The sequence below is a fragment of the Mus caroli genome, chromosome 19 (assembly GCF_900094665.2).
Source record: "Mus caroli chromosome 19, CAROLI_EIJ_v1.1, whole genome shotgun sequence".
Classification (NCBI taxonomy): Eukaryota; Metazoa; Chordata; class Mammalia; order Rodentia; family Muridae; genus Mus; species Mus caroli.
The window spans coordinates 37482840-37496875 of record NC_034588.1 but is presented as its reverse complement, the minus strand read 5'-3'; the positions used below and the strand labels follow the sequence as shown (position 1 = coordinate 37496875).

Here is a 14036-nt window from a genome sequence, read left to right as displayed (position 1 = left end):
CCCTGCCCTCTCCTCCCCTTCCTTCCCCTCCCCCCCTCTCATTGCTATTTTCCTTCTCTTGCAGATAGCCCTGGCGGTGCCCAGTCTGCCAGCCATTTTCCGTCTACTTCTTTTTGTGTACACCCTGGGCTCCTTCAGGTGGCTCTGTCTGTCCTCCCTTTTCTATCTACAACAAAGCCCCTAACCATATCATGGGTCATGTCAGCAGTTTCTTTACTGTGCCCACTGGGATACAGCAGCAATCTGCTGTTGAGTAGCAGCGATAACACACCAATGAGACACATGCTCTCCAGTTCATGACGGCCCTAGAGAGAGGGACATGGGGTGGGATGGGAGGCCAGTGAGCTCCCGGTTCCAACTATTTATTCAGCATCATGGAAGGGAGCATAGCCAGAGATACAGCCACACCAGTGTGCCCTGGCTGCATCTGATGCTAGATGACAGGGTTCAGAGAGAACATAATACCGCACTGCTATGTTCCCACAGAATAGGAATATTCATGAGGAATTACTTTGACTTTTGAATGGAAAATCACCCTAATGACTTATTTTCATAAATGACTATGGAGTAGTCAAGTAGACACAAATTATCAAATACTTTCTGTTGTGAGCTATCTACCAGAGAAGACTGCTAGACTGTGGGTTTTAAGCTAATAGAAAGCCTTTATAAGCTGGCTGGCTACTACCCTGGACGCCTGGCATCCCAGTGTAGCCCTGAGCCTTTCTTAGAATGAACTTTTAAGCACAGGAACCATTCTCTAGGTCGACAGACTTCAGTTAAGAATAGTTAGCCAGAATTGGAACTACAAAAGCCAAGAAAAGCAAGGTTAGCACATTTAGAGACTTTCCCAAAACTATGGGCTTTGATGGATTAGGTCTTTGTTTTTGTTTTGGCAGGTGGTGCTGTGTGCTGAATTTTACAGCCTGAATGGTACTTCCATCATGGAGTCATTTGTGCTAAGGTCTCAGGGCCTGCTAAGGTCTGGGGCCCTGTTACATTCTCATATTTCACAAAGCAGAACACTACATAAGAAGTGCTACCTTAAGGGGAAAGACAAGTGAGAAACAGTATACATTTTAACTATAAAATGTCGTTTGTTACCTCTGATGTCATCCATATGTCAGACCCATCATTTTCATCCAACGTCTCGGCCGCAAAAGGAATCAGAGATACAAATCGGGCAATGAGGTCCTGGAACGGTATTAACTGACGTTCACTGAGCATGTCCATCATCCCGTATAGCACTTTATAAGCAGAACACACTACAGGTCTCCAGGGGCCAGAAAGAACAAGCTTAGAGGGATAAAATAACTTGCTCAGAGGCACAAAGGTGAGTCTCTGGTGGGGATTGGGCCCAAATAGCCTGACACAGAGAAGACTTGTCCCGCATTATGTTTTATTGTAATAAATTATTACAATTTAAAAATACTATACCACCACATCAACATTAAATGTGTACTTTATAACTGTAAATGTCAGCATTTTTGAAAAGGTGAGAAACAATGAATATTTGCCTTGCTTTTAGATCAACATCTTTCTGAACTCCTCTTCTTAGAAACTTCTTTAAGCTGCTGCAGCCAGAAACAGAGGGAGACGTGACCTGCTTCCTCAAACACAAGAGCACTGAAGGATGTCCCCTCCCCACCAGAATGAGGCAGCCCAAGACTCAGGCAAGAAAGGAGAAAGGACAACACACAGGAAGCTCTTTAACATTTGAAGTGATGTGTAACAGGTGCCCGGTAATGCACAGCCACCACGGGTTGCACTAATGACTTCATGCAGTTACGGCTCAACAAGTGCCTGAGAGAACCCTTAGTTCCAGGACAGTGGGCCTCAGACCAACAGGCAGCAAGAAACCATGATGGAAAAGCAGAGTGCTGTAAAAACTAACCTACCTGGATTTGGGTGTTGATATATATATATTTAGGTCAAAGGGTCCTATTAAGAGAGCTTTATAATTAACAAATAACATAAATTGTCTGAGGACAATCAATCGCCTAGATTGACCCCCAGATAAAAGGTATGGTTGAGCTCAGCAATAGTGGTGCATGTCTTTAGTCCTAGAACTCAGGTGGTAGAGGCAGGCAGACCTTTGTGAGTTTGAGGCCAGCCTGGTCTACAAAGCAGGTTCCAAGACAGTCAGGTTTACACAGACAGACACACAGACAGACACACACACACGAGACTCTTGAGTCTTCATAGGTTCTCTGTAATCTCGATGAAACTGCTAAAAACAGTAACTGAAAGAAAACTTGCCACTCACAAGCGTTGCATTTGAGTCATGAAGAAATATATCCAGAAGCTGCTGAGGTGGATTCAGTGCCTTGATGTATCTGGTGACTAAGATGTGCATTCCTTCACCATTAAAAACAGTTGCCACGACTCTTCGGTTGGGAAACATGGCCTTGCAGTTCCTGGTAAAAGTCTGTGCTCGCTGTAGAATGTCTATTTGGTCTGAAAACTAGAATCAGATTTAAGGCAGCTCAACACTATGCCTCCCCCTTACAAAATAAGGGAAAAGCCAATGTTTACTTCTGATAGATTTGAAATTTCCACTGGTCTTTAAAACCGTTTACACTTTTTTGATGATCCGTTTCAGAATAATTCAGCGTGAGACCTACCTCGTCTACTTTTGGATTGTACGTGACATATGATATCTGAGGTTCAATTGTAGCAAAAATGTTTAGGAAGGTACATTCTTTGGGGTTCTGCCCACTGCAGTCTTCTCTAGGAGGGACGTAGGTGTTACTCCAGGTATACCCGAGCAAAATGGGTGGGATGTTCACTTGAAATGTCCCGCTAATCTGAGAGAACAAAGGATGAGAATTAGCTAAACCTATATCCCAGAGCAATCCTCTGCCCAGGAGAGCCTTGGCTTACACAGGGACATGGACTCCTGCTCAGTAGTTAAGAGTGCGCGCCACTTTTCCAGAGGACCCCAGGGTGTTTCTCAGTGCTCGTGTTGGGTGGCTCACAACAGTCTGCAACTCTAGCTCCAGGGGATCTGATGCTCTCATCTGAACTCAAGGGCACAAACCCACACATATACAGAACCCAAAATAAAATAAATTGTAAAAATGAGAAAATCTAATTTAGGCTCAACGAAGATGCTGAAAGATCATGTTGTCTTCTCCGTTTGAGTCTGGAGTGGGAGGGAAATGTAAGGGCAGAACCCACAGCCCTGAGTACGGTTGTGGAAACAGAGATAGTGAATGTCAGTAAGAAAGTTAAGAGGCAGGGCCGGGGGGGGGGGCAGGGAGAATCATAGTGACACCAGCAGCCTATGGTCAGGAGCCCTCACTGTGTGCAAGACCCTTGCACTGTGTACACAGTATACAGGGTGCCAAATGCTGGGGCAGTGTGTTCCATTCAGCGAGGCGGCTACTGCCGTTACCTTTACTTACAGTTCCAAAGTTGAGGTTCAGAGAGCTGATGCAATTTGTGAAAGATCATAGAATTAATGAATAGTAGAGCCAGGATTATAATCCAGTCTTTGCCATCTTTGAAAGCCACACTTCGTAACTACCTGTCATACAGCCTGGTCTGAGGCAGAGAGATGTCTGCAGAGATTTGCAAGTATAGCAAACCCTGTACCTCTGACCCCCTTGGATCTCTTTGTCAGTAATACGTTCTATCAGGGCCTCGTGTGACTGTCCATAGCATCTTTCTATCTTCCAACTACTATCTCTGATCTCCTCCTTTTAAAAAGGCAACAGTTTCAGTTGGTACCGTGACACCAATAAAAGGCAAGCAGAAGTCTGGGTGGCTGGAGAACCTCTTCTCTGACACGCAGAGTGGCTGTCCTGTTCCCCAATGCCTCCTGTCATGGCACAGCTGTGAAGCTGGACTTGTAGTGAACAGTTTAAAACTCTAAGGATAAAGAGGAGAGCGGAGCAGAAGGATAAAGACCGCTTGGGCACTTGGGAATATCCTTGAGCAGCTGGCCCTGGGCATCTGAACTTCTTTCCTGGAGGGGTAAGAAGACCCCTGACTGACACCGCCACCGTGGTTGGTTTCTCTGCTGCACCTGGCCTAATCAGGTCCTAATAAATGATTCATTTTTACTCAAATCCCCTCAAGTGCTTGTGAGACTCATTAAAATAACTTCAAAGAGTCAAACAAGTAAGGGAAAAATAAGTCACAAAAGCATTCTTGTCTTACCTACCACCAAACTCTAAGCCTCCATTGCCCCAGCAGCCCAGGCACAGCAAGGTCCTGCTGCTCTGAACCCTCAGAAAACCCATCCCATACACCACAGAAACACTATAGCATTTCACACTACACCAACATGAAATTCACTTCCGACTCTTCAAATTCTCAGGGTCTGGCATAGGGATTTCGGGTACCCTGCGTAAGACCTTCCAAGATGTAACTGAGCCTTAAGTCGAGCCTAGACTAGAGTGTCACACTTGCTGGTTGCGCAGGCTTGTTGTTGCTGTCGAATCCAGCAGTTGAGCCCCGCCCCCAGGTTCTTGCAGAATCCAGTCTCGTCATCGACCTGACATAACTAATAAGCAAGGCTGGAAAGCTGAAATTCTTGGTACCTGGATCTGGCCTTACAAAGGCCTTCATGCAAATACGAATTTTGCTTTAAGACGTAGGACTAGCTATGTTATTCTGTCTTTTTAAACACTTTAAAAATACAAGAAATGAGTTTATGGGTACCTCGTAGAGATGGTGACACCCTGCAAAGCCCTCTCAGACCCCACAGTACTTGGTAATAGTTTACTAACCTGGCAGTACAGAATCTGACTCAAAAATACCAGTAAGATAGAAACGAATCTTGGGGTAATTAGCAAAGAACTTTTCTGTTACCTCAGGCTGCTGCAGAAGGGCTGAGAAAGGGAAGCTGATGGAGCCCAGCCAGTTCTTTTGTATGTATGAGTGAGCACTGCAGCTCTTGAGACAATGGTCCTATTAAAGCAAATTTAAGTTAAACTCACAAATATGTTTCCTATAAGACGAATACTTTTACAAACTCATAGGTAACTATGACAAATCAATCTTTTTATTTTTTTTGTTCTTTCCCTCCTTCCCTCCCTCCCCCTCTCTCTGTGCATGTGTGCATGCAGTGTGTGTGTGTGTGTGTGTGTGTTCATGCGTGTATGCACTCATGGTGTATCTGGGTGCACTTTTTATGCCTGTCTCAATGGGGTTCTCTTTCACTCTGTCTTACTTCTTCGAGGCAAAGTCTCTCCCTGAGCCCATGTATGTAACTGAGACTGACCCTAAACTATGAGCCTTTACTTTGAAAGTACTGCGAGTCTGACCCTGAATCACCACACCTAGCTACAAATTTTATGTTTAAGATGGCCAGTTTGGTGACCTGTTGTGTCAGTTAGTGTGGGTCAGGAGGAGGCAGATTCTCAAAGAGCCAGTTTCACATTTTCAAATGCTAACATTTCATCATATGATCTTTACAAATCATAATAACCCTTTCCTCTTGGTCTTAGGATGTGACTTCTTTGTAACCTAGCTGGCCTAGTGGGCCCTTCTCTTTCTATTAGGGTCTACTAAATGGCAGCCATAGAGTGGGACCAGTGATGCTATGAAACTGGAGACTAGGAAGTAATTGGTGATTGCTCATGCAACTAAATGATGCAGCTAAAAGTTAAAACTGAAAGTTTACACAGAGACCTCTCAAACATTTAAAAATGTAAAAACATAACATTCAAAAGTTGCAAACTAAGGAAGAATATATAATTGAAAACATACACAGAAAATAATATAAATTAAAAATAGTGAGTACTCAGAAAATATGCAGACCAAGATGGTTTGAAGATGAAGTCATCATTTTAGGATGTTTCTATCATTCAGGATTGAGTCAGAAACAAAACAAGCAAGCAAGCAAGCAAGCAAGCAAGCAAATAAACAGATACTGAACACATTTGCCCAAGTAAATTCAGAAATCCTGGTCACAAGAACACTAGAAAAACATAATAAAACACCAAACAGAAATAAACCAGAAAACACAGACTGAAGTATAAAAATTCAAATAGTTGGTGATTTTTCAAAAAATTGAGAAATCTGATAGAAGTTCCAAGAAATTCTAAATTTTAGGCACAAGGGCCATAGGAGGAGAAAAACGAGAAACACTTATCATTTATCAAGACACAGGCTAAACAGAACCCAGGCCTGAATAATAACCCCAGCGTATCAACACCAGGTGCTGCCCATCCTGCTGACAAGGACAACCAATCAGAAGCAAATCCCTCTGGCTATGGACTACCCTCCTGCCTAGCTTCTCCTGCTTTGTGTTATCTACAGCCAGTGTAAGTCCAGTGTGAATGGGTTAGGCTTTCTAAGCCACATGGTCACAGGTCTTTTTCTTTGCAGCTGCACTCAGGCTTTGCTGCTGGCAGCCGCAGGACCTTGCCCAAGGACCACATTCTTTGGGACAGGAAGCTGCGGTAGGTAACTAAATAAGCTCCCACCTTTGTTTCAGAGCTCCTTGATCTCAAAGAACGTGGGTGTGCTGCTGCATACCTGTAATTCCTTCCTCTGGGAGACTACGGCAGAAGAATCGTGAGTTCTACATCAGTCTGAACAATAGGTTAAGATCTCATCTTTAAAAAGCAGATACAAGGGGCTGGAGAGATTGCTCAATAGTCAAAAGCACGTTCTGCTCTTCCAGGGATCTGAATTCAGTTGCCAGCATCCACACCAGGCTGTTTACAACCATCAGTAAGTCACTGACTCCAGTAACTAACTCAGTCCAGCTTCAGGGGAGCTGACATCCCACTGGCTTCTGTATACACACGCACATGGACACATGAGTAAATAGTAACACAAATCTTTTTAAAAATAGACACAAACGATATGGTCAGAAGAAAACAACGCACTTGGATAAAGTCAGAAATGACAAAAGGCTAACAGAGTATTAGAGATTATAAGACACTGGCAATGATATGCTAATGATTTGAAGTCTTTCAAAAGAATCTTTTCTTCTGCCTTCTCCTTTCTTCCCATTCGTCCCCTCGCTCCACTGAACTCTTCACTCCTTCCCCCTCCTGCCCGTATCCTTTCCTAAGCATTCAAACCATCATCTGAACACTGGATTCATTTACGTCCATTCTATGCCTTTCAGGTTTATGTTACAGTTGAATGTAACCCAGGCTCTGAGCCTGGAGTACCTAGTCCACCCCCAGATGCTGTTGGCAACAGCTCTGCCATCTCTAGTGTTGAAAATCAGTGTTGTGTCTGTGAGACTTGTAAGTCCTCAGGGTTCTGCTAACACATAAGTTAACAAAGTGGGGATGTGTGGGGAGTAAAGGTCTGATAACAAGAAAATAATATAGGAGAAAGAGCCTTTTAGGAAGAGAATAATGAGAAATGATCGCCCAAACTGTCTTTCACATGGGGGCTTGCTGTTGTGGAATGTTCTCCAGAGAAGATTGACTGGACCCGGGTGTGAGCCAATACAAAGTCTAATAGCCAGCGACTACACTGGATGTTAGGGATCCATCCCAGTGTAGCCCTGAGCGCACACACACACACACACACACACACACACACATGTCCCAGCTTGACATACTTCAGTTAACAAGAACAGTACTCAGCTTAAATCCTTGGATCCTTGGCCATCAAGAAATTGCCAATTAATGCCTTACCTGCTGTCTTTATTAAGAATTCATTTACAGTTTTAATGTGAATATTTGTACACTCTTGGAAAGCTGGCTTGAAGACATGGCTGGGAAGAATTTGTTCAGTACTGTGTACATGTGACCTAACTCTGAGCTTTGCACTGCAAGGTCTCATCCAAGTCCTCTGATCTAGAGCCTCCCTTCCCCAAGGCAGAACTGTCTGTCCCTTCATCAGAACTGAGATAACGAGGCCAGTTCTTCAGGGCATTTGTTTTCTGCACGGCCATTTCTACTTCCCCTTCCTGTTGTCCTTTTTACAAGTTGGTCCTACACATCATGCCAATCCTTTGACAAGATTCACCCCTTTCCCTTTTCCCTGGCCTTCTAGATTCTAAAGTCTGGGTGCCTGATTCTTTTTTTTTTTTGATGCCATGTATGATGTCATCTACAGATGGGCTGTGCCACATCCTAGCTCTTCCAGGATTCGTGTGGCCTGTGGGTCCCAGGTTGGACACACTTACAAGAGAAGGCTCACCTAAAGGGCTAAGATACTAAATAGTTCTTCTTTCAATGTAGATTTACATAACCCAGACCATCTGCTGACTTTTATAATACCCTTTCTGTTCTATTTATTACAGAACACAGCCCATGGAAACTGCTCAACAATTTAACTTGCAGGGGAGTAACATGTCTGTCTAAACAGGACTACAGGAGACAGCACCAGGTGGCTCAATGTTTCAGAGAGGAAAAAAAAAAGAGAGACCCTTTGGTTGACGAAGACAAGCACGTATCCTGCCTGCCACCGTCTCACGGTGAATCCTTTCCCTCCTGATAAAGCCCTCTGCATAGCTGAGCTCCCCAAGTTTGGGCTCTGAGACCATAGTCTCTGAGTGATCCTGATTCCTTCCTATCAGGCCCCATCTCCTTTCAGCAGTGAACAGGATGGACCTCACCCTAGTAACTGGTCCAATGACTTTTAAAGCCAGCTAAAATGAAAGCATTTAACTTATCTGCCTGAAGACAGGGGCTATGGTGGATACACACCTTTATATTTTTCATGTCAAGCTAAATGGAAGGAAACACTTATTTACATCACTTGCTGTGGTGCTAGGCATTGGGTTGGGACCTTTCACTAATATATAGAGAAGGCAGTTATTAATTTTAGAAATTATAGAAAACAACAAAATTCTGGTCTTAAAATAACTTAGTGTCTTATGTAGAGTGGTGTGCTTTCTTTGGTCAGCTAATGAAAAATGTGTAAGATTTTCTGCCTGTCTTCCCATCCTTACTACCAAGAAGCTGATATTTACATGTAATGTTCAATCATGAACACCTGCTTCTCCCAAGTCCTTGGCCTGTTTTCCATTCCATCTCTTTATCAGATGTTATGATTTGGTGTATTTAGAGTGGTTTGTCATCTGTCTGACTTTATTGCACATTGACTCAAACTCTTTTAAGAAAATATTTACATGTATTATTTTTTTAAAGATTTATTTATTATTATATATAAGTACAATGTAGCTGACTTCAGACACACCAGCAGAGGGCATCAGATCTCATTAAGGGTGGTTGTGAGCCACCATGTGGTTGCTGGGATTTGAACTCATGATCTTCGGAAGAGCAAGTTAGTGCTCTTACCCACTGAGCCATCTCGCCAGCCCCCTTTACATGTATTATTATGAGCAAATTACACCAGGTGTGATGGTATACACTGGTTATGGGACTGCCACAAGTTCAAGACCAGCCAGGGCCACACAAGGGACTCCAAGGCCAGCCTGGGCTGCATAGGGAGTCCGTGTCTCAGAAACAGACAACTTCACAAATATGTTCCAAGATTTCATTCATTTTGACCTCATAATTATTTCAACATTAGTCAGCCATTTTCCCATGTTACCTCATGTTTTTCAATCACCACTTCATCGAAAATGTTGATATGTATGTTATCTTTTATTTTAGATAAACTAGAGAAGCTGTAATCATGTCCTGGTGAGCTGAAAACGAGAAAAGCATACTTGAGTGTTTCAAGATTTTTTTTTTTTTTGCAAAATCCACTTGTTTTCTAAGTGCGTCATTGAATCATTGATAAAGTACAATAAATTATCTATGATCTTTTTCTTTGTAAAGTTTAAACTTATAAAAAGAACCCTATATGCCTTAGAGCCTTGCTTCTACTGTTTACTAGAACTGATGCCTGTATTATAATTTATCTTATTTTCTCTACAGATGAAAATAAAAGCAGGCGACAACATGGGTTCAGTTGGATATCATGTTCAGCCAAATGAACCTGGCAATGCTTGGCATTGCCAGTCCTAAAGAGAAGGCTCATCAAAATAGCCAAGACTGCAGATAGCCCTTCTCTGGACTTACCATTCCCAGACCAGCAGGAGATCACTGCATTGCACCAGAGTGTGTAACGCCCTTCTCTAGGCTTTAGTTCTTGGGCAACAACTAATACAAAACAAGGACATTGCTGCAAGGTTTAACTTGTAGAAAAGTAGTATGCCTCACTGAAGAGAATTTGGGAAATAGTTTCAGGAGATCCAGGTGATGATGGCCCTGCCCAGCAGGAGCCTTGCTGCCCCTGGTCTCTCTCTACTCCTTTCCCTACCGTTAAGAGCCCTTTGGACCCCTAAGTGTCCCAAGATAAAGCTTTGAGGATGTCAGCTCCCCCATCCCAGGATGCTGGCCCTATAAAAAAGTTATTTCTCACCCCCAACCCTGACTCTCAGGTTCTGACTATTGGTTTCTGATTGGCAAGCAGCACAGACCCATGCCTGGTAATATCTTTACCATACAACTGTTACTGACATTATTAAAATAATTTTTTAATGAAGCAAGTACTACTTTAAGGAATCTCTAATAAATGCCAATACTTTTCTGATAAGTTTCTGGCAGTGACCACTGAAAACTACTGGTTGAGTTTTGTGACAATTTTAAATTGAATGTTCCCTGTATTTCTGAGAAATGAAATAAGCTAACTCTCCTACATTACTCCTCTGGGGTTTCACTTCATGCTGGGTGTACCTGGGCCAAGTCTGGGAGGCAATGGGTATTTACAGCACTCGACTAGCATGAGAACGGGCAAGAATCACTTCAAGACACCTTTCAGTTTGTCCATTTGGTATATATCTTAGCTTTCCAAGTCCTCTGCATTAGCTTACATGAAATAGTCTACTCAAAATTTCCTCAAGTTTTGCCACAATTCTCCCTCCAAAGTAATTAGCAAAGTTTGCTAATTATTCTTTATTTACTGTCACTATATGTTAATTTGCATGCAGGTTTTTTTTTTCTTTTCCCTTTCCAGTGCTGAGAATTGAACCCAGAGCCTCATGCTTACTATACAGACACGATATCACTCTATGGTCCTGTATACAGTTCTTATTCACTAGAATGTCACAGGGAACAAGGAGATGGAATTGAGGCATTACTACAGACAACAAAAAGTGATAGTTGGATCCTTAGCTGACTTTCTGGTTCCCTCTGCATCTCTGGCTTTTCTCACTGCTAGAATCACAAAATTATCAACCTTCTAGTCTTCTCTTCAATTCACTTACACATTTCTTTCTCTTCCTGTTTCTTTTGATGTTCTCCTAATTAAACTACTTTAACATAGTGTGTTTGTCTGAGCACACAGGGACAGGACATTATAATCCAAGCACTCAGAATGCAGAGACACGTGGAACAGGAGTTCAAGGCCAGCCTCATTTATAAAGCAAAATCTAGGCCAGTTTGGGCTACACGGCAAGGCCTTGTCTTAACAAATGACCCCCAAGAACCAACTCCAAACTTTAATGTATACATTAATAATCCAAGTATTTCCAAAGATACATAATCAACTATCTTAATTTACAAATGTTCTAGCAAATACATTTTCTTTCATTTTCTCCACACTGGTCCTTCTCTTCTGCCACCCCAACCCTTTCTCTCTCTCATTTTCTCTTATACATTTTGGTCAGTGTCTGGTAGTTTTCACTTTGACAGAGGCATTGTGTATGAGAAAGCCCATATAACCTGAAAGATGTTACCATAGAGACCATGATAACTATATTCATTCTTCTGAGTTTCCTTGGCATTTGTTGGAAGAGGCTATATGTTAACATAGAGCCAGATGAAACATATAAATAATATAAAGACATATAAATAATTGCATACAATGATGGCAATATCATATGGGCTATGAAATGATATAAAATATTCATAGGAAATTATGTAACATCTAGGAATAAAATTTCAACTTTTCCACCCCTCAAAATAAAGCTATATTATTTGAAAAATATTTAGGTATTTATCAGCTATGGACATTGGTCATAAACTAAACTGTAACCATGTGCCCAGAGGTAAAACACAGTGTATCAGAGAAGGTAGACATGGAGTTTGGCCCATTTTCATTGGGTCATGTATAGGGTGATCCTATGCACACTTAGTGATGGGATTTTTGAGACCATACTCACTTCTTCTTCTTCTTCTTTGAAGCAGGCAGAAGCATGAGGGCATGTTTCTTCTGAAGTTAAAATCTGATTTACTAACTGTCATCTTTGATGCGTAGGAATATTATAGGAAATGTGGTTTTACTCATTCTTGACAAAATGAAAGTGTTCTAAAGCATTGATATAAGTGGCTACAAATTTTAAATGAAGGAACTCAAAGGAAATTCACTGATGATTAAACACATACATGCTCCATAATCTTGCTAGACAGGAGACTACTGGGCCCTGCCCTAAACCCACAAACTTAGAAACTAAGAAGGTAGGCCCAGCCATCTATGTTTAAGAAGCTGTCTAGGTAACTACAATGCATAAATGTTTAAGAGCCACTGACTTAAAACAAACAATGTGCTTCAGAGGGTAAGTGCAAGAAAATACAGAACAATGCTGTTTGCAAAGGTAAAAAAAAAAAAAGCAAGAAAAGAAAGGGTTAAATAATCATGGTGGCTTTGCTCAATAGTAGAGTATATAGAAGTTCAAATAAAGGGATGGAAATGCCTTAGTCTAGTTAATGCTGCAATTACAGAACACCTGAAACAAGGTAACTTGTAGAGAACAGTTCTCACAGTTCTGGAAGCTGGGAGTACAGAACCTCTGTAGTGATTGGTGAGGGCCTTCTTGCTGTTTCTTCACATAGCTCAAGAAGAAAACCCTCGAGCCGGGCGTGGTGGCGCACACCCTTAATCCCAGCACTCGGGAGGCAGAGGCAGGCGGATTTCTGAGTTCGAGGCCAGCCTGGTCTACAAAGTGAGTTCCAGGACAGAGAAACTATACAGAGAAACCCTGTCTATAAAAACCAAAAAAAAAAAAAAAAAAACAAAAACCCTCTTCTGAAAACCCACCCCCATTTCTATAACACTATCAAGTCATTGATCAGGGCTGGTGAATACTAGGACAATGAAATACCCTGTGTTTTACAGTGATATCCTTGGAACAGAAACATTTTCTCTCCTAGAGGGAGGCTGTTTAATACTCATGAAGTAAACAACTCACAAGTCTCAGGAAGTCTCTGAAACATACTTGATTTACAAGTCCCACTTCTGAGGTTATCTAAGCAGTAAGCCTTGCTGAGGAAAGCATACTCTGACCCACCAAGCTGCCTACACGTTCTGCAGAGCACTCTAGGACTGCAGTTTTCCTGGTTTGGCATCCAGACTGGGTGGGTTTTCTGGTGACGGTGCTGCCTTTGAGTCATCCATGCTTCTGTAAGGAACCCCTCTCCCACACTCATGCTAGTAGCCCCAGTACACTCATTGGATTTCTACGTTGGATTTTGGTAGAATTATTTCTTGGGTCTGTCTTCAGACATTTGTTTTTGCCTCCCTACCAAAAAAAAAAAAAAAAAAAAATCATGCACCACTCTCTCCCAAGAAAAAGGTGGATGGTACCTATCTCCACATGTACACACATACACACACAAGCATACATGAACATGCTCCCTCACCACAGTTACCCTGACTAGAAACTGCAGGAAAACAGATGCCAACTTACATAAAATCCACCTTGATTTCTTCATTCCAGCATGGCTGAGATCCATTTGCAATGTTGGTTTGATATACAGTGTGTTGAAAGGAAACTTCTATGAAAGGGTGCACAGTATCCTGAAATACAGAGTAAACACTGGCTAGATTTTTTTAAAAAAAAATAAAGTCTTACATAATAGAGAAAAGCAAAGAGTTGGGAGATTACCTGGCAACTGGTTTCCTTAGTTTTTATAGCTCTTCCTTTCAACAGCCATTACTTAGTCATTGACTTAATTAATATCTATCAGTCCTATTCTATGTCAGGCACTCTTCAAAGATTCAGGGACAGACAGAACTTTTCTTTAAAGATTTTAAAGTTTGTTAGGAAAAAACCCCAACCAAACAGACAAGCAGGTAAGAAACAGGAACGATGTGGCAAGAGAAGAGGCTTGCAGCTGTGGGCTTCAGGAAAGGGCATGGGTGTTGCATCTGGGACCCGATGAGCA

At 42.1% G+C, this 14036-nt stretch overlaps 1 protein-coding gene across 1 annotated transcript in view; it reads right to left on the bottom strand.

The window, feature by feature from the left end:
- Cc2d2b (coiled-coil and C2 domain containing 2B) overlaps positions 1-14036 on the bottom strand; it is a 74419-nt gene that overhangs the window by 17031 nt on the left and 43352 nt on the right. The window contains exons 23-28 of the mRNA XM_021152526.1: positions 13559-13668; positions 9478-9574; positions 4816-4914; positions 2622-2804; positions 2264-2461; positions 1102-1191 (exon numbers count right to left, since the gene is read on the bottom strand). Coding sequence (XP_021008185.1) covers positions 1102-1191; positions 2264-2461; positions 2622-2804; positions 4816-4914; positions 9478-9574; positions 13559-13668 — 777 coding nt within the window. The remainder of the gene's footprint in view (positions 1-1101; positions 1192-2263; positions 2462-2621; positions 2805-4815; positions 4915-9477; positions 9575-13558; positions 13669-14036) is intronic.